The sequence below is a fragment of the Oncorhynchus nerka genome, linkage group LG12 (assembly GCF_034236695.1).
Source record: "Oncorhynchus nerka isolate Pitt River linkage group LG12, Oner_Uvic_2.0, whole genome shotgun sequence".
In the NCBI taxonomy this organism is placed as follows: Eukaryota; Metazoa; Chordata; class Actinopteri; order Salmoniformes; family Salmonidae; genus Oncorhynchus; species Oncorhynchus nerka.
The window spans coordinates 61,091,812-61,110,109 of record NC_088407.1 but is presented as its reverse complement, the minus strand read 5'-3'; the positions used below and the strand labels follow the sequence as shown (position 1 = coordinate 61,110,109).

The 18,298-nt window shown below is 42.4% G+C and overlaps 1 protein-coding gene across 4 annotated transcripts in view; it reads left to right on the top strand.

Annotated features, from left to right (window-relative positions):
* The window catches only part of LOC115138503 (G patch domain-containing protein 2-like), a 38,207-nt gene extending 26,422 nt beyond the window's left edge, over positions 1-11,785 (top strand). For 2 of the 4 annotated variants that reach the window (XM_029675404.2, XM_029675403.2), the window contains exons 8-9: positions 1,505-1,593; positions 8,068-11,785. In XM_029675404.2, the coding sequence (XP_029531264.1) occupies positions 1,505-1,593; positions 8,068-8,237 (259 nt within the window). In that variant the 3' untranslated portion in view covers positions 8,238-11,785. The other 2 variants (XR_003864959.2, XM_029675405.2) reach the window with 2 other exon arrangements.
* Positions 11,786-18,298: the final 6,513 nt, after the last annotated feature.

Sequence of the window (18,298 nt, the reverse complement as noted above, 5' to 3'; positions counted from 1 at the left end):
TGTAGTCTGGGCCTTGGAGGGGAGGGGCCAGACAGCCTTTCCACCACAGGATCTCTCCCGCTAGGCTGCAGCCTGGGCCCCAGAGCACCTGCCCGATCAGGACTCGAAGGATGGACTTCTATGCATAAAGAACAAATGCATCAGGGTATTACTTTTAATACCGCGGGCGTGCCTCGTGAAATAATGCGACGTTTAAGCACGGATCGATTTTGGAATTAAAAAGTTAGTTTGCAAAGATTTACTGTGGGGAGTTCAATGTCTGAGCTCTTTATCAGGGGCACAAATGGCTGGTTATGTGCTGTCCGACAGAGGGATTGTACGATTGAGGGATCGATAGGCGCGTGATTTACTAACTGGAGTACAGGTAATCAATAAGTATAAAAGTAAATGAAATATGCATTACTGGGATTTTATTAGAGTGGGGTAGCAGGGAGGGAATAACAGTCAAGCCATTTATTTTTATACCTATTGATTATACAACATAGACTTGGCTCAAAGCGTTCCACACACAGCTTTCTGCACCCTCTCCTGCAGTGCCGTCATGTGATTAATGGGTGTTGAGGTCATGGATGGTACATGCAGGCTGTTAAAAGGCAGCCATGACAGGACCCTATCCTATCTCAGCACATGTTTGACCAGGGAGGTTTATGTAGCTGACTGCTCAGGAGGAGACACCACGGTTAACAGGGGTCTGCTGTATTAATGTCTTCCTTTGTTGTTTTGCACTGCAGAGATTTCTTCTTTTTACAGATGCGTCTTTACAGGTGCTTTCAACCAATAAACACTGTTGTCAAAGTGGATATAGTGTTGTGAAACGTGTGAGATAATACACCATTTCGTGGGCGATATCATGCACTGGCACTATATGAGCGCAGGCACACACACACACACACTGAGTCAACTCATCACATCGCTGGCTCTTGGTAACGTCAGTCCCTCCCCCTCAGCCATGGCGGGGACCTTGACCTTAACTTTACATCCCAGTAATCAGGGCTAGGAGGGGCTGTGGGGGGCCCTCCCCGTTTGGAGCCTACTGACATATGACACAGGAGGTCCACAGCAGGGGTACTTTGTTTAACTGGACCCGGCAGCGACAGACGCACAACCCCTACACCTCCTTCTTCCTCCGCTGATATTTTTTGTTAACGTTTCAACAAAACTCTGAACAAAATGGAACAAAATTCTGGTGATTCCCTCCAGTAAAGAAAAACAGTTTGTAGTATTTTTAACTCCTTTTGGGTCCAGGGTTGGATATTCCCTTGCAGCAGTGTTCTAGAAACTTCTAACTGCTCATGGAAAAGCCATAGCAGAAAGGTTCAACACTCATATTTTTCTTTTAGACTCAAACAGAAAAGATAAATGAATAATGATTTGAAACAACCAAAGTATTTTAATTTTATTTTGTCCTCACATTTCAGTATACAGATCCATAGAAATTGGAAAAGGATGGTCTTTGAATAATTTTGTCTGAGATTAATGTTACAGCTCTGTGTCTCTGACCTAGGCAGACTAACGTCCATCTGGGACTGCTGTGCACAGGGGACATCAAGAGGAGGAGGAAGACCACTGCTGTCTCTGTCACCACAACATCAGGTACCTGTCGCCATGACTACTGCACCTTTTACCTGTTTAACATTCACCTAACCTCTCATCGGGGCGCTTACTTTATTATACATCCTGCTGACAATACAGTAACTAATCCCCAAGACCACTTTTTAAAACAGCAGACCAAAACATTGTGCTACTTGTACTTGTACTACCCAACAAAAATGTACAATGCTTATCACATTTATATTCAAATAAATGGTTTAGAATATATATATATTTTTTACTTTTACTTTAGATGATCCTTTATAACCACCAATATAGGATACATGTGAATCACATCTATTAATATAGGAATATAGGATACATGTGAATCACATCTATTAATATAGGAATATAGGATACATGTGAATCACATCTATTAATATAGGAATATAGGATGCATGTGAATCACATCTATTAATATAGGAATATAGGATGCATGTGAATCACATCTATTAATATAGGAATATAGGATACATGTGAATCACATCTATTAATATAGGAATATAGGATGCATGTGAATCACATCTATTAATATAGGAATATAGGATGCATGTGAATCACATCTATTAATATAGGAATATAGGATACATGTGAATCACATCTATTAATATAGGAATATAGGATGCATGTGAATCACATCTATTAATATAGGAATATAGGATGCATGTGAATCACATCTATTAATATAGGAATATAGGATGCATGTGAATCACATCTATTAATATAGGAATATAGGATGCATGTGAATCACATCTATTAATATAGGAATATAGGATACATGTGAATCACATCTATTAATATAGGAATATAGGATGCATGTGAATCACATCTATTAATATAGGAATATAGGATGCATGTGAATCACATCTATTAATATAGGAATATAGGATGCATGTGAATCACATCTATTAATATAGGAAACATGTGAATCACATCTATTAATATAGGAATATAGGATGCATGTGAATCACATCTATTAATATAGGAAACATGTGAATCACATCTATTAATATAGGAATATAGGATGCATGTGAATCACATCTATTAATATAGGAATATAGGATGCATGTGAATCACATCTATTAATATAGGAAAATAGGATACATGTGAATCACATCTATTAATATAGGAATATAGGAAACATGTGAATCACATCTATTAATATAGGAATATAGGATGCATGTGAATCACATCTATTAATATAGGATGCATGTGAATCACATCTATTAATATAGGAAAATAGGATACATGTGAATCACATCTATTAATATAGGAATATAGGATGCATGTGAATCACATCTATTAATATAGGAATATAGGATGCATGTGAATCACATCTATTAATATAGGAATATAGGATACATGTGAATCACATCTATTAATATAGGAAACATGTGAATCACATCTATTAATATAGGAATATAGGATGCATGTGAATCACATCTATTAATATAGGAAACATGTGAATCACATCTATTAATATAGGAAACATGTGAATCACATCTATTAATATAGGAATATAGGATGCATGTGAATCACATCTATTAATATAGGAAACATGTGAATCACATCTATTAATATAGGAATATAGGATGCATGTGAATCACATCTATTAATATAGGAATATAGGATGCATGTGAATCACATCTATTAATATAGGAATATAGGATGCATGTGAATCACATCTATTAATATAGGAATATAGGATGCATGTGAATCACATCTATTAATATAGGAAACATGTGAATCACATCTATTAATATAGGAATATAGGATGCATGTGAATCACATCTATTAATATAGGAAACATGTGAATCACATCTATTAATATAGGAATATAGGAAACATGTGAATCACATCTATTAATATAGGAATATAGGAAACGTGAATTCTTGAGTTTCTTACAAATAGTGTCTCCAGTATTTGTGAGACAGCAACGTATTTACTGTTTATTAGCCGAGCGAAGAGTTCAGTCTTGACTAGTGTGTGCTGTTTTGTTGGCAGAACAGGGCTCTGTGGGCCTCCTGTCTGTCCTCCCATGTGGAAGTGGTCTGACTGAGTCTGAGGGAAGTGTGATGGGAAGCAGACCGTATTGGAGGCGGCACCCTGCAGCAGCCCCCTCGTCCGTTTGGGCTCGTAGAGCTGCCTTTTTTCATTAGACTGATGGCTCCGGGCCTGGCGTCTTTACCGGATTGATATTTGAATTGGTTTGTCCACCTCTTCTCCAAAGTCCCCTCTTCCTGCTCTGCTCCTGCAGCCGCTGTTTGTCATTTAAATAACAAATGCCGGTGGTTTCCTGATTTAGTGAGGGGCGCTGGCCTTTGATGTATATTGATATTGCCGCACAGTGCACTGTACCGGGATCCATCATTCATTTGGATAAAAGAGGTGGAATTTAAAACCAGCCAATGCTTTACTGGGATACAGATTGCATCCATTTATTGCACTGAGTGATGGAACGGCCAGCGACTCTGTCCTTCACCTCTCCAGCGCTGAGCCACTTCCCATAAAACTAAAAAAAGATTCAAAAAGATTCACCCCTGGCCCTTAAAGACCCCTCATATTCTCCATGTTATTCACCATGTAGAGGCAGGCATGGGGATCCCTCAACATCCCCCCCCAGGAGAGATATGCAGTTAATTAACATCACATCCAGCTACTAGAACTGAAACATGGGGTTTATGTTCAACAGAAGAAAATATTGTAAACATAAAAGCCAAATAAAATCACCAAAGGATACATTTCCCACTCAATATAAAGAAGTAGACTTGGTGAAAACAGGCAACTCGATCCGGAATGAAAAACGTTCTCAATAAATAAGAACTATTATTAAGAGGCAGATTTTTTCAAACTCTTAATAGGCCTAATGAAAGTTATTACCATATTCACAATCTTTTTGAAGGACAATGCTTAAGTTTACAGTATTTCCCCATGTCCCTGTACCAAGTAGTTTTTCCTGGTTCTGGAGTCTGATGCCCCTGTACCAGAGTGATTTATCATGCAGGGAATGGTCATCCAATGGCACTTTCTGCGGCTCCTACTGCTCTGTATAAATCTTTACTTTGGCGCCCTGCTACAGTATTCCATGCCTCTACTTTGTCATATCACAGAAGCCAGGAGATACACATCGGCTCCTAAATGCATTTGCAGTTTATTTGTAGAAATAGTAATAGGTATTCTCATTATAGCTGGAATGAACTATTCTTCATATACATTTATTTTCTTTCATAGTTTATCATTCAAATGCGTTTTCTTCCTTGACTTTGCAAGAATTCCTTTAGACATATGTGTAGTTCTTTTGGTCTTTTTTCCCCCAGTGTAGAAGAGTTTGGGAAGTGAGTTTCTTGTATTGTGGTTGATTTTTAAACTCTGTAATAAGTAGTGAACATGGCCTGTAGCTGGAAGTGTCTCCTAGGGTTCCTGAGGGTATTGCTGAGATGGTACCTAGCTGTTGCTGTGTCCTCCATCTTTACACGCTTAGCACTTACCAGCTCAAGGGCTGTGAAGGAACTTATCAACCCAGGTATCTGTTTGTATAGGATGACCACTCCACTTGTCAGGCTCAAATTGGCCATTAAATACACTTCTCACTACCATCAATCCAAGACCACATCCCACCAACAAAAACTGAATGGAAAATGCAAATACCTGGTTTCAATGTGTGACCGATGACATCACCACGAGTAATTTGCTTAGGATCCGTTCTACAGAATGTTAAAAAGTGTCATTTTCACATTATGTAGACACTGTCCCTTTAAGCTGCGTACTGTGTTCAGATCTCAACCTCAATTCTAGATTTAAGAAATCTGATCATTGCGGGGGGCATTTATTGACTTTTTACTACATACATTTTGAAAAAGAAAATGAAGAAAAGGTTTCAATGTACACTATTCCAAGAAATATACCTATGTTGGGCACGTTTCATTTGGTTAATCTACATTCAGAGTAAAAGAGAATTCATTGTATGCATTGGCAGGGATAATTCAGTAAGTATAAAGGTCCTGATGGATTTTAATACCCTCTGCTTGTTTCACATGCCGACTAATTAATTATTCAAATTTCCCCCTCCCCCACTGCAGTGCACAGTGCCCTTCATTTGAAATTAGGGACGAGGGCTGATAATAAGCACTAACTCACACACTCATACAGTGCACTTTTTTAAAGAAGCTAGTACATGTGTCCTGACTGTCGCAGTTTGACTTGAAGTTGCATTGTTTTCTATCCATTTTACATTTGTGTAAATGATTGGTTTCCTCAAACCATTTATTACATAATTTGCCGGCAAGCAACATTTGTGTATATCACCCTCCTTCAACCTTGGCAGCTGCTTGGCATGTAACTTAGCAACCTTACATTCTATCATGGGACCCAAGTGGATGCCCATGGTGGGTCCAACCCCCAACCTCCCTGTGTGGCGCCCACCTCCCTGCCTCTCCATCTCTCTGTGTCTCCTTGGTGGAGCCGGAGCAGGGCTGTTGTGTGACAGATCACCTGCGTCTGAGACCCTGCATGTTCCTGCCCGCCGGTCCGGCCTCCTCTCATTAATGCCCAGGTTGGTGCGACGGCCGTATGGCAGCACAAGACAAATAACGCCAGCACTCAGCCATCACTTCTGCTGACAGAAATGCAGCCCAGCGCACTATTTCGCCCTCTACCGCTCCACTCTGCTCCCCTCAGTTACCCTGTCGTGTCCTTCAAAAACCCAGCTGCCCCTGCCACTAGCACCGCTCCACCAAAGTTTCAGGGTAGAGTCGCTGGCTGCTGTGTGGGGGTGAATACGCATGAGTCCTCACAGTTTGGTTAAAGGTGTTTTGGTGGGGGACTTGATTTTCCTGTTGCTTCACATGTATCACAGAAAACAAAATGTGATCATATGGATGATTGTTTTCTTCATTGAGCTGCCGTCCTTTACTGGTTCTTCTATGTTCAGTTCTGCATTACAGGACCACACTGCACTATTCCAGAGTAGCTGGTTTGAACAGTCAGGTACTAGTAGTGTTTAAGTGTTCCAGCCCTCTTCTGAGGGATTTGATTTGAATGTCCTCCTGTGGTCCAGTGAAATGGATGGAGCCTGGAGTGTATGGGAGAAACGCACAAAGGCTAATGATTAAAGGCCCATTCAGTGCTGTTCATTTAACTGTGAGAATCAGCAGACCCATTACTGTCAATGTGTAATTAGCTGATTAATAAACAGGGGAGGGGAGGGGAGGGAATGGCTCCAGGAAGTGCTGTAATGATTGTTTCTGAACAGCCTCACATGAGAGGTTGTTAAGATGCCAAGATGGTTCCATTCACTCCACCCATTATTGCACAAAACAAATGCATGTAATTCTCACATGGACTCAAAATCTTTGCTTTGTATCATTTTTATTGACCACCACAGTATCTCATATTAGATGTTGTTATCTAGGTAACATATTTCACAGTGTATGTTTCAGGGGGACTGAGACATTTATTCATGGAAAGTCACTGATTTGTTTTTATTAATGAAATAAACAATACTGAAAAAACATTATTGATGAAATATCACTACTGATAAAAGTTACAATTAAATACTATTGTGTTCCGCATGATCAATCTTTCAGCGTTGGATACACTGTCGTCTGTTCCCAAGGCATTATCAAGTAAGAAAAAACTACGGAATTTGTATTCATAACTTTGACCGTGTTTAACCTGAGATGTCCAAGTGTTTGGGCTCAACCACAGCAACAGTTAGTCATCATTCCCTCCAGAAATATTAATCAATTATCTAGCCCGCCGGATGAGTTTGGGGAAGAAGTCATCTGGAAAGAGGCACAAGCAGATATAATGGGAAAGAGCAAAAGCACATGCCAGTGAATGCTGTAATGCCTAATCCTTTGAGACAACCCAGAGCCACAATGTCACTTCTAGTTCCTGTGTCCTCTGCTCCTACTCTACCTCACAAAAAGTCTGTGTGACTGCCACTAACTTCTGGAGAGACCAACACAGATTGATTTATTAACGGAAAGTAGGAAAGGAGAGCAGATATTAGAAAGTGCAATTGTTTTAGAGTTCTTTTTTACTACAGTGTAAATTGGCTCGAGAAGTGTTTCAGATATTTCCCCTCGCTCCAACTCTTTGAGCATATTGAGACAGAATGGCTAAATAAGTGAGGAGGATGAAGATGGTGAGAATGAAGTTGTTTTGAGTCAAGATTTTCAGTAAAATGGTACTACACAACAGCCACACAATGTCTCACTGAAGGTAGATCATGTTCAATTGGAGAGTTTGAACCATAGGAGAATCAGATTGCCCTTCTAACAACCGTGGCCACTAGGCATATGAGGCCAAATAGGATTGAGATCGATTGAACAATACATCATTGACTATTAGGCCATATGATAACTGTAGATTTATAGTGATAATGCATTCATGTAGATAAAATGAAGAACCGTCTTTGAGTTCTAAAATCAAAAGACAAGTTAACATTTATTTGTGTGTCCTTCTACTCTGCAGCATGCATCCCCTTCCATAAAGATGACCTGGGAGAGGACACATCCACCTCCTCCACCTCTCTGAGCATGGAGTCTGCAGGCCCTGGGCCCTCCACGTCTGACAAGCAGGACTTCATCAAGCCTGGGACTTTATTCAGACCTAGCCCCCAGAGGGAGCAGGAGCAGGACTGAGGGGGAGGGAGGGAGGGGGAGAGAGAGAGAGAGAGGGAGAGCACGCCATTGCTCTCTGAATCAGCATTGTGCTGCTGGATCAAGTCTTTCCATCTAGCATTTAAAGGATGAATAATGTTAATGCAATCAAGCCCAGTTAATCACTCCGTAGCCAGCCATTTCCTTGAAGAGCCTCCTCGTCTTGCTACTCCAGACTGCAGCACCAGCCAGGCACCTCCTCCTGTCTCTACAATACACAGTCTGCAGGCCACCTGCCCATTACTCAGGCCCAACAATTATGTCTTCTTTGAGTTGCCTGGCATTTGTCAGTAGGGACACTGAAATGATGGTCAGGGAGGGTTGAGTGTTTGGGGGTCTGCTCTGCTGAAAGCCTGGGAGAAGTGGGACCAACAGGTCTGTTCTGCAGCGTATGTAGCAGCTGACAGATAGGAGAGCATCAGAATGTTCTGCTACCTCATGCTGGTACAAGGTTCAGAGAGGTGACCACCGAGAGAGAGCGGCACAAAGAACAGGTCTCCTATTAGCATGGATTGGAAAAGCTACACTGGCTACAACGTCTCTCATTAGCACAACAGAGAGGGGCTGTGGCTGCGCTCCTCAGAGGGGCCTCTTTGTTCTCTTCAGCTCACCTTCCTTATTCAAATTTCATAACACATTCAAGTTCAAGGCAAGTCACACAATCCGTTTTCAAAACCCCGTTTTTTTTGTGGAAAGCGGTTGTTTTGTGACTGACTGGGCTAATGTTGAGAGTGTGTTGAAAGTCAGGTGGAGAGGGATGGGGGAGCAGGAGAGGAGGGTAAATAACAGTAATCTCCACTGTGTTTTAAGTGGCACACAAAGAGGAACCCTGGTGTTTCTAGCTAGCTGTGAGGCTGGGCTGTGACTGTCTGCCCTGACATTACCTGGCATTCCCTGGCCGCCCGCCCACAGCAGATAAATGGGCAGTGCCAGGGGCACAGAGAGATCAGTGTGGTAGCATCATGATAGCATACACTCACCATCCAGTACAGGGCTCAGGAGTCCCTGCATTAGAGAGCAGAGGGTTTACTCCTGGATGCCAGCGAGATCAGTGATAATGAATAACTGTAAGAGAATGAGAGGACAGCTTTCCCTTCTGACTCCGCTCCTTCAGTGGTTTTATATCACACGGCCCAGTCACATGAGCCCAGTCACACTCACTCTAACCAACATTGTGCAAGCTCTTCAGAGATGAGACAAGGTAGCTAGTTATGTGGAACATTTTATTTTTATGCAAAGGAATCAAGTGATACATTGATTTATCAGTGGTATGATTTAGGAAACCGCTCTTTATGAACTATATTTGGCTAGATAACTATGTCACTAATGCAGTATGATTTATAATCTTGGATCATTTTCATTGGTCATTGTGCACTGTAAATACATAGCTATTTTTCAAAGCTTTAGAAACAATATTTAAAAAATATTAGGCGCAGATAACACTTCTGTGGAATAGTCACAGTTTTATAAATTAGTGTGAGATATAGATCTGCAGTGATCCTTTTGAGAAGGTGCTAGCTGACGTTTTAGAAATGCTGTGTGTGTATACTCATCTAAATGGATGCCTCTCCCAAGACATCCTGCTACAGGAATCTGTCAGTCTGCAGACAGACAGAAATAACCTCCACCCTCAGACCGCCAGCTCCACCCTGAAGAGAACACATCAGTGGGTACCTGAACACAAGAGAGGCTACTCAGCTTCTCAAGGAACCATAGCGCTGTTGGATAAGAATATTACATGTCATACAAAAATATGCTAATGTTAAAGGATATTGTGAGTCAGAGCTTTTGCTAGATCAGCTCTGTTTTAACAAGTGCTTGGTCTTTCCTGGAGAGGTCCCTTTCCCTAATGCCTTATCCGTCACTCTGTGTTTTGGTGCCAAAGAAATTGACAGATAGGAAGGAATGTTCAGATCAAGTTTCGTCAATTGCAGGGGGAATGCCTTACCTGGCTTCCTCCATAGTAATTCGTGTTCACCGTGATGTGATGTCTCAGCCAGCCCCCCTCCAAAATGAATTTCCAATGGCCATGCAGACAGGAAGTGGGGAGAGAGAGCGTTACGTGCACCCAGTCAATTGCCCTGTTACAGTTAAGGAATCCAGCGGGCTGGTACCACTCATATTTCATCCTGGGTAAAGATTACCTGTCAGGCCCACGGGAGATGTATTGATCTGTTTTCCTTTTTCCGGCAGCAATCACCTGACAAAGGCACCTAGGAGGCGAGTGAATGAGTGATGCCCAGTCCGTCTCCTCCAGTGGGAGGCTTCCAGGCCGTGTCCACTGAACAGGGGATGGGACGGGATGGGGGGGATGAGGAGACATAATGTAGTCATAAACTCTGCATGAACCTACTCTCTGAACAAGCAGGGAAGGCTCATTCCCCCATCCCTGTAGGTCAGAGGTCATTTGTGAACACGCTGTTTGGGACGCTTTTTTATTTTAATATTTTTTGTTTGTTGTGAATTGCATTTGTAGATGGTTGATGGCAGAAACACAGATACAGCATGTGTTGATTGCTAACACATCTGTGGTATCTGGTTACCGCAGTTCAGTCCCTGCTGACAAATGTAGATGTTGTGGGTCACAATGGTTGGCTCTGGTGAAATAACCTCTATCAGTGATCCAGTCAGTCAATAGGAAGTGTTCTATTCAGAGGTGATCTGTTAAAGATGAGAAAACAACTGTATATTTTGTTTCTGTATGTCTGGGCATTCTTATCCATAAGTTCCAAGCCCTCTGTTCACAGGATCTCCTGAGTTAGTGATGATGGTACTGCACTATCAAGGGTCAATACTATTGTACATTATCCGTCCTGTATTTCTTGGCTGCTTGAATAGACTGATCTTTTTTGCATGGATTGTCAGAATGTTGATATACTCTATGAAACCTTAAACATAAACATAGTGTTCATTACATTGCACTCATATTGTATGATATAAAATACGAAAGGTCCATCCATAGATGTAGATCCTGGTATATAGATATGCATTTATTATGGCATCTTCATGACTTCTAAGTGCTAGATATACCGTGATAGACAGAATGACGAAACTGTCTTGATTATATTTGTAGTTTTATTACAAGGATTTTAAACTATTGTCGTAGGCAGCTATCCCATATGACTAATAGCATCTTATCTTGTAAGCTGTTATGTTTATATTTGCGTAATTGCTTTGCAAATGATCTAAGGAGGATTATTTTTATTCTGTCCTTAGAAAGCCTGCACTGTGTGTTTGTCGTTCTGTTGATGTCAGAAATACATTACAGTATTTATGTAGTTGCTAGATAAACTTAATATAGTATACAGTATTTATGCCCAACTTTCCATACCATGATTTCATTTAATGTTAAATTAACATTAGGAAAGTGAAACAAATTAGTACATTATGAATCATTAATCATATACCCATGTGTATTTGTATCACTGTGTGTCTTCAATACTCAATGTCCATGCCTTTCAAATATATTTATCCCAAAGGCTGTAACTGTGTGTTTTCAATACATGCATTTTAGTGTTTGGGATCTGGGATGATGTCTCTGGGAATTCATTTTCACCTGAAGCAAAATGATTCACTTGGTTGGGAAAAACATATTTGGACACTTTTCTGTCCTTATTATTGATCTCTGACATGTTTGTCACAACAGGAAGGACTAACTATTTGTAAACCCCCCCCAGTCTGCCCATCGCTCTAGTCACTGTTAATTGAACAGTGGCTCCTAGATTGCTGTGACAGAGGAAAAACTCTGTAGGATTGTTGTGGAGCTTATCGATACTGTAGGTCCCCCGCTGTTAGTTCATCTTGTCTGGATGGTGAAGGAGTCGCAGCAGCCACTTTGCCATGTGTTGAGAGTCGAGCAATTCTCTCTGCTGCTCACCAGTGGTCCAGTGTTACAAATCACATCATCAGCTGTCTGAGCACCCACAGCCACCTCTTCTCCAGCAGATTCATGGCCAAATGGAGGAAAAATCAATGGTTTCCTCTCCTGCTCTGTCATGTTTAGGAGTTTGATGTTTTCCCTATCCTGCTTTCTCCTCCCAGCTCTCGGAGTGAAAGTAGTGTTTGAACACACTGACAGTGACTAAGTAGATTCTCTCCGTTCTCCCAACCCAGCTAACAATTCTAAGGAGAGAGAGAGAACGTTTTTGTAGTCTTACCCGTAATGTTCCCCTAATGTTTGAGTGTTCAGTGTTCCATTAGTGGAACATTCTATCTATGCTAGCAAAAATTTTCTGAGAGCCTTTTAAGCATGTTTTGGTGGTTAAAGTTAGGAGAAGATTTGCTTAATGTCAAGCTGAACTTATCTAGAACGTGGTTACAATGTTCTCAAAATATACAACATAAATGTTCGAAACATGGGCACTATTTTTATGTTTGGAAAAATAACGTTCCCAAAGTAAACAGCCTATTTCTCAGGATCAGATGCTAGAATATGCATATAATTGACAGATTAGGATAGAAAACACTCTAAAGTTTCCAAAACTGTAAAGATATGATCTGTGAGTATAACAGAACTGATATTGCAGGCGAAAGCCTGAGAAAAATCCAATCAGGAAGTGACTCTTATTTTGAAACCCCTGTGTTCCTATGCATCCCTATTGCCCATTTAAAGGGATATCAACCAGATTCCTTTTCCTATGGCTTCCCTAAGGTGTCAACAGCCTTTAGACATAGTTTCAGGCTTTTATTTTGAAGAATGAGCGCGAACGACCACATTGCGTAAGTGGACAGGTGGGCGCTCTCAGAGTGATTTGTGCGCAAAAGAGAGAGGCGGCCATTGTTAGTCCCGGTCCTAGTGAAAAGCCAACTGTCCCGGTTGATATATTATCAAATAGTTTAAAAAACATTTGACATGTTTCTGTGGACATTATGGATATAATTTGGAAATTTTGTCTGCGTTGTCGTGACCGCTCTTTCCGGTGGATTCCTGGGCATAACGCACCAAACTAACGGAGATATTTGGATATAAAAAATATCTTTATGGAACAAAAGGAACATTTGTTGTCTAACTGGGAGTCTCGTGAGTGAATACATCCAAAGATCATCAAAGGTAAACGATTAATTTGATTGCTTTTCTGATTTTCGAGACCAAGTTACCTGATGCTAGGTGTACTTATTATTTTGACGAGCAATCGATAAACTTACACAAACGCTTGTATTGCTTTCGCTGTAAAGCATAATTTCAAAATCTGAGACGACAGGTGGATTAACAAAAGGCTAAACTGTGTTTTCCTATATTGCACTTGTGATTTCATGAATATGAATATTTTCTAGTAATATTATTTGACTGTGGCACTATGCTATTCAGCGTTGTTGATGAGAATTCTCCCAGATCCGGGATGGGTGGTTCTAAGAGAAAGTTGCAAGAACCTTCCTGTGTCCAGTTTTCTGTGGGTTAGGAGAATATTCCATCAACGATGCATCAAACACACACAGAACATGGTTGCCATGTTCTCAGAATGTAAGATATTAATGTTCTAGATGATATTAATGGTCGATATTAATGTTTCATGGGAACGTTCCAAGAACATTTCTAGTGTATCAGTTTTCAGGGCGTCGCCTGGTGGTCCCAAAGAAACAACAAAAAAATGTAATTAAACATTACGCCTTGTTACTGTTGCCAAACCCATCAAGGCCCTGATTGGTGAACCACTGATCCATTCACAGCCCTTTTGTCTGTTGGCAAGGTTAGGGATGCTCACACACAAAGTGCTTTTAACATACAGTGTTTTCAATGTACATATTTGGCATAATTTTACTATTCTCTCATCACTGATTTAATAATTTACTTGTTTTTAAAAAAAAAAAAAAATGTAAGGGCTTTCTGTATAGTTGGTGGGGCATGTTAAACTGTTTTAATGATACTTCTGATTCACAATGGCCAATAAAAATACATTTTGAGTGTACTTTTAACAGAGCTGAGATTTACTTCAAAGTGCATGCACCCTATTGCTTACACCTATCAAGTTGTTTCAGATCAATACACGTGCTGATGGAGGAGGATTAGGGTTTCTGCTGGACAGGGCCTAACTATCCTGGGCCAATAAGCACATGCCCTAGAGATATCCCTTATTGGCACAGTGGTTCGGGTGTTGGTCATTGGTGTTGGTGACCTGGGTTAGAGACCCGCTAGAGGAGTCACACTACTCACATTCTTAGCAATATACACTGAGTGTACAACACATTAGGAACACCTTCCTAATATTGAGTTGCACCCCATTTGCCCTCAGAACAGCCTCAATTCACCAGGGCATTGTTTTAGAAGGTGTCAAGCATTCCACAGGGATTCTCTGTTAAAAGTACACTAAAATAATTTATTGATCATAGTGATTCAGGAGTATCGTTAAAACAGGTTAATATGCCCCACTAACATTAGACAACTATACAGAAAGCCCTTCAATTGCTGAAGTAAGTAAATCAAATGAATGATGAGAATAATCAGATTAACTGATATCTGACACGGGCATGGTGGCGTTCGAGGATGATCAGAGTAGCATGAATCAAGAGGTTGTGAGTTCAAATCCAAGTTGAGGACATGTTGAATAATAACTACTGTAGAAATGTAATCATGTATGTCAAATATGTAAGTTAAAAGCACCTTGCCAACAGACAAAGAGCTATGAATGGATACATTATTCACCAATCAGGGCCTTGATTGACTCAGGAACAAGTGTAATGAATTTCTCTTCGGACTCATAAATGTTCCCATTAATTTATATATTATGTTCTGAGAACATGACACCCATGTTCACACTGAGTGTACAAAACATTAGGAACACCTGCTCTTTCCATGACAGTCTGACCAGGTGAAAGCTATGATCCCTTATTGATGTCACTTGTTAAATCCACTTCAATCAGTGTAGATCAGTTATTCCCAAACTGGGGTATATGTACCCCTGCACTGCCGTCAGTGGTACACCAAATAAAAATGTGATTCACATTAAAAATAATAATAATATTAATAATTTTCTTCACATTTTCAAACAGTACATTTATATTTTTCAACGGGGCTATACATTTGGGTGAGGTTTTTTTCTCGCCTGAGTAGCCTCGTTTCAAAATTTAGCCTTCTAGTGTTCAGCGAAATAACAGCATAATGTCAAATACAGTTAGCCTAGTCAAATAATTAACATCCAATCACATTAACCGTTACTCTGTGGAGGGAAACCTTCACTCTTGCGCAGACATTTAGAAACGCAACATGACAATTTAAAAAATAAGCCACAGGAGTTTTTTCAACGATAATAAAGACAACATTCGAGTAGTAAGACATGTATAAAAGCCACAGATACCATTAATAAGAAGGGTCTAAAAGTGTTTTATATGGTGAGCTACAGAGTGGCTAGGACAGGCAAGCCCCATACTATTGTGGAGGACTTCATTCTTCCTGCTTCCGTGGATATGGCTGGGACAATGCTGGGGGAAAAGGCCCCCAAAACATATACAGACAATGTCTTCATCAAATAACACTGTTTCACGACGCATCAGGGAAATGGCAGGAGATGTTTTGAAACAATTATTACTTCGCATACAAGCCAGTGAATTATATGCATTACAGCTGGATGAGTCAACAGATGTGGCGGGCCTGGCACAGCTCCTGGTATATGTCCGTTATGTTTATGGGGGGGGGGGGGGGTTAATTAAGGAAGACATCCTCTTCTGCAAACTACTGGAAACCAGGACAACAGAGGATATTTTTAAAGTACTGGAGTACTTTGCCTGACAGCTGGAAATATGATTTTGACACTACAGTGAAAATGGTTAGCTTTGTTAAAGAAAGGCCCCTGAACTCTGTCACGCCCTGGCCTTAGTATTTTGTGTTTTCTTTATTATTTTGGTCAGGCCAGGGTGTGACATGGGTATTTATGTGGTGTGTTTTGTCTAGTTTTTTTTGTAGGTTATGGGATTGTGGTTTAGTGAAGTAGTCTAGGTAAGTCTATGGTTGCCTAGAGTGGTTCTCAATCAGAGGCAGGTGTTTATCGTTGTCTCTGATTGGGAACCATATTTAGGCAGCCATATTCTTTGAGTGTTTCGTGGGTGATTGTTCCTGTCTCTGTGTTTGTTTGCACCAGATAGGGCTGTTTCGGTTTTTCACGGTTATTGTTTTTGTATATTGTTCATTTATCATCTTCATTAAAGATGTATAAAGATAACCACGCTGCATTTTGGTCCTCCTCTCCTTCACCGGAAGAAAACCGTAACAGAATCACCCACCATAACAGGACCAAACGGCGTGGTGACAGGCAGCGGCAGCAGGAGCAGCGAAATCCAGATTTCTGGACATGGGAGGAAATCTTGGACGGTAAAGGACCCTGGGCACAGCCAGGAGAATATCGCCGCCCCAAAGAAGAGCAGGAGGCGAGAAAGGAGGAGAGGCGCTGGTATGAGGAGGCAGCACGGCAACGCGGATGGAAGCCCGAGAGTCAGCCCCAAACAATTAGTGGGGGGGCACACAGGGAGTATGGCGAAGCCAGGTAGGAGACCTGCGCCAACTTCCTGTGCTTACCGGGGGGCTAGAGAGACCGGGCAGGCACCGTGTTATGCTGTGGAGCGCACGGTGTCTCCAGTGCGGGTGCATAGCCCGGTGCGGTACATACCAGCTCCTCGTATCGGCCGGGCTAGAGTGGGCATCGAGCCAAGTGTCATGATACCGGCTCTACCCATCTGGTCTCCAGTGCGTCTCCTTGGGCCGGCTTACATGGCACCAGCCTTGCGCACGGTGTCCCCGGTTTGCCTGCATAGCCCAGTGCGGGCTATTCCACCTCGCTGCACTGGCAGGGCGACCGGGAGCATTCAACCAGGTAAGGTTGGGCAGGCTCGGTGCTCAAGAGCTCCAGTGCGCCTGCACGGTCCAGTCTATCCAGTACCACCTCCACGCACCAGCCCTCCGGTGGCAGATCCCCGCACCAGGCTTCCTGTGCGTGTCCTCGGCCCAGCACCACCAGTGCCAGCACCACGCACCAGGCCTACAGTGCGCTTCGCCTGTCCAGCGCTGCCAGAGCCTTCCTCCTCGCCAGCGCTGCCGGAGTCTCCCGTCTGTCATGAGCCGCCAGAGTCTCCCTTCTGTCATGAGCCGCCAGAGTCTCCCGTCTGTCATGAGCCGCCAGAGTCTCCCGTCTGTCATGAGCCGCCAGAGTCTCCCGTCTGTCATGTGCCGCCAGAGTCTCCCGTCTGTCATGTGCCGCCAGAGTCTCCCGTCTGTCATGTGCCGCCAGAGTCTCCCGTCTGTCATGTGCCGCCAGAGTCTCCCGTCTGTCATGTGCCGCCAGAGTCTCCCGTCTGTCATGTGCCGCCAGAGTCTCCCGTCTGTCATGTGCCGCCAGAGTCTCCCGTCTGTCATGTGCCGCCAGAATCTCCCGTCTGTCATGTGCCGCCAGAGTCTCCCGTCTGTCATGTGCCGCCAGAGTCTCCCGTCTGTCATGTGCCGCCAGAGTCTCCCGTCTGTCATGTGCCGCCAGAGTCTCCCGTCTGTCATGAGCAGCCAGAGTCGCCAGTCAGCATGGAGCAGCCAGAGCCGCCAGTCAGCATGGAGCAGCCAGAGCCGCCAGTCAGCATGGAGCAGCCAGAGCCATCAACCTGCCTGAGCTTCCTCTCAGTCCTGAGCTTCCGCTCAGTACTAAGCTACCCCTCAGTCCCGAGCTGTCCCTCAGTCCGGAGCTGCCCCTCAGTCCAGTGGGGCCCTTGGTGAAGGTTAGTAGGCCAAGGTCAGCAGCGAGGGTCGCCAATCTAAGGACGCGAAGTAAGCGGACTAAGACTGTGTTTTCTTTATTATTTTGGTCAGGCCAGGGTGTGACATGGGTATTTATGTGGTGTGTTTTGTCTAGTGTTCCTTTGTAGGTTATGTGATTGTGGTTTAGTTAAGTAGTCTAGGTATGTCTATGGTTGCCTAGAGTGGTTCTCAATCAGAGGCAGGTGTTTATCGTTGTCTCTGATTGGGAACCATATTTAGGCAGCCATATTCTTTGATTGTTTCGTGGGTGATTGTTCCTGTCTCTGTGTTTGTTTGCACCAGATAGGGCTGTTTCGGTTATTGTTTTTGTATA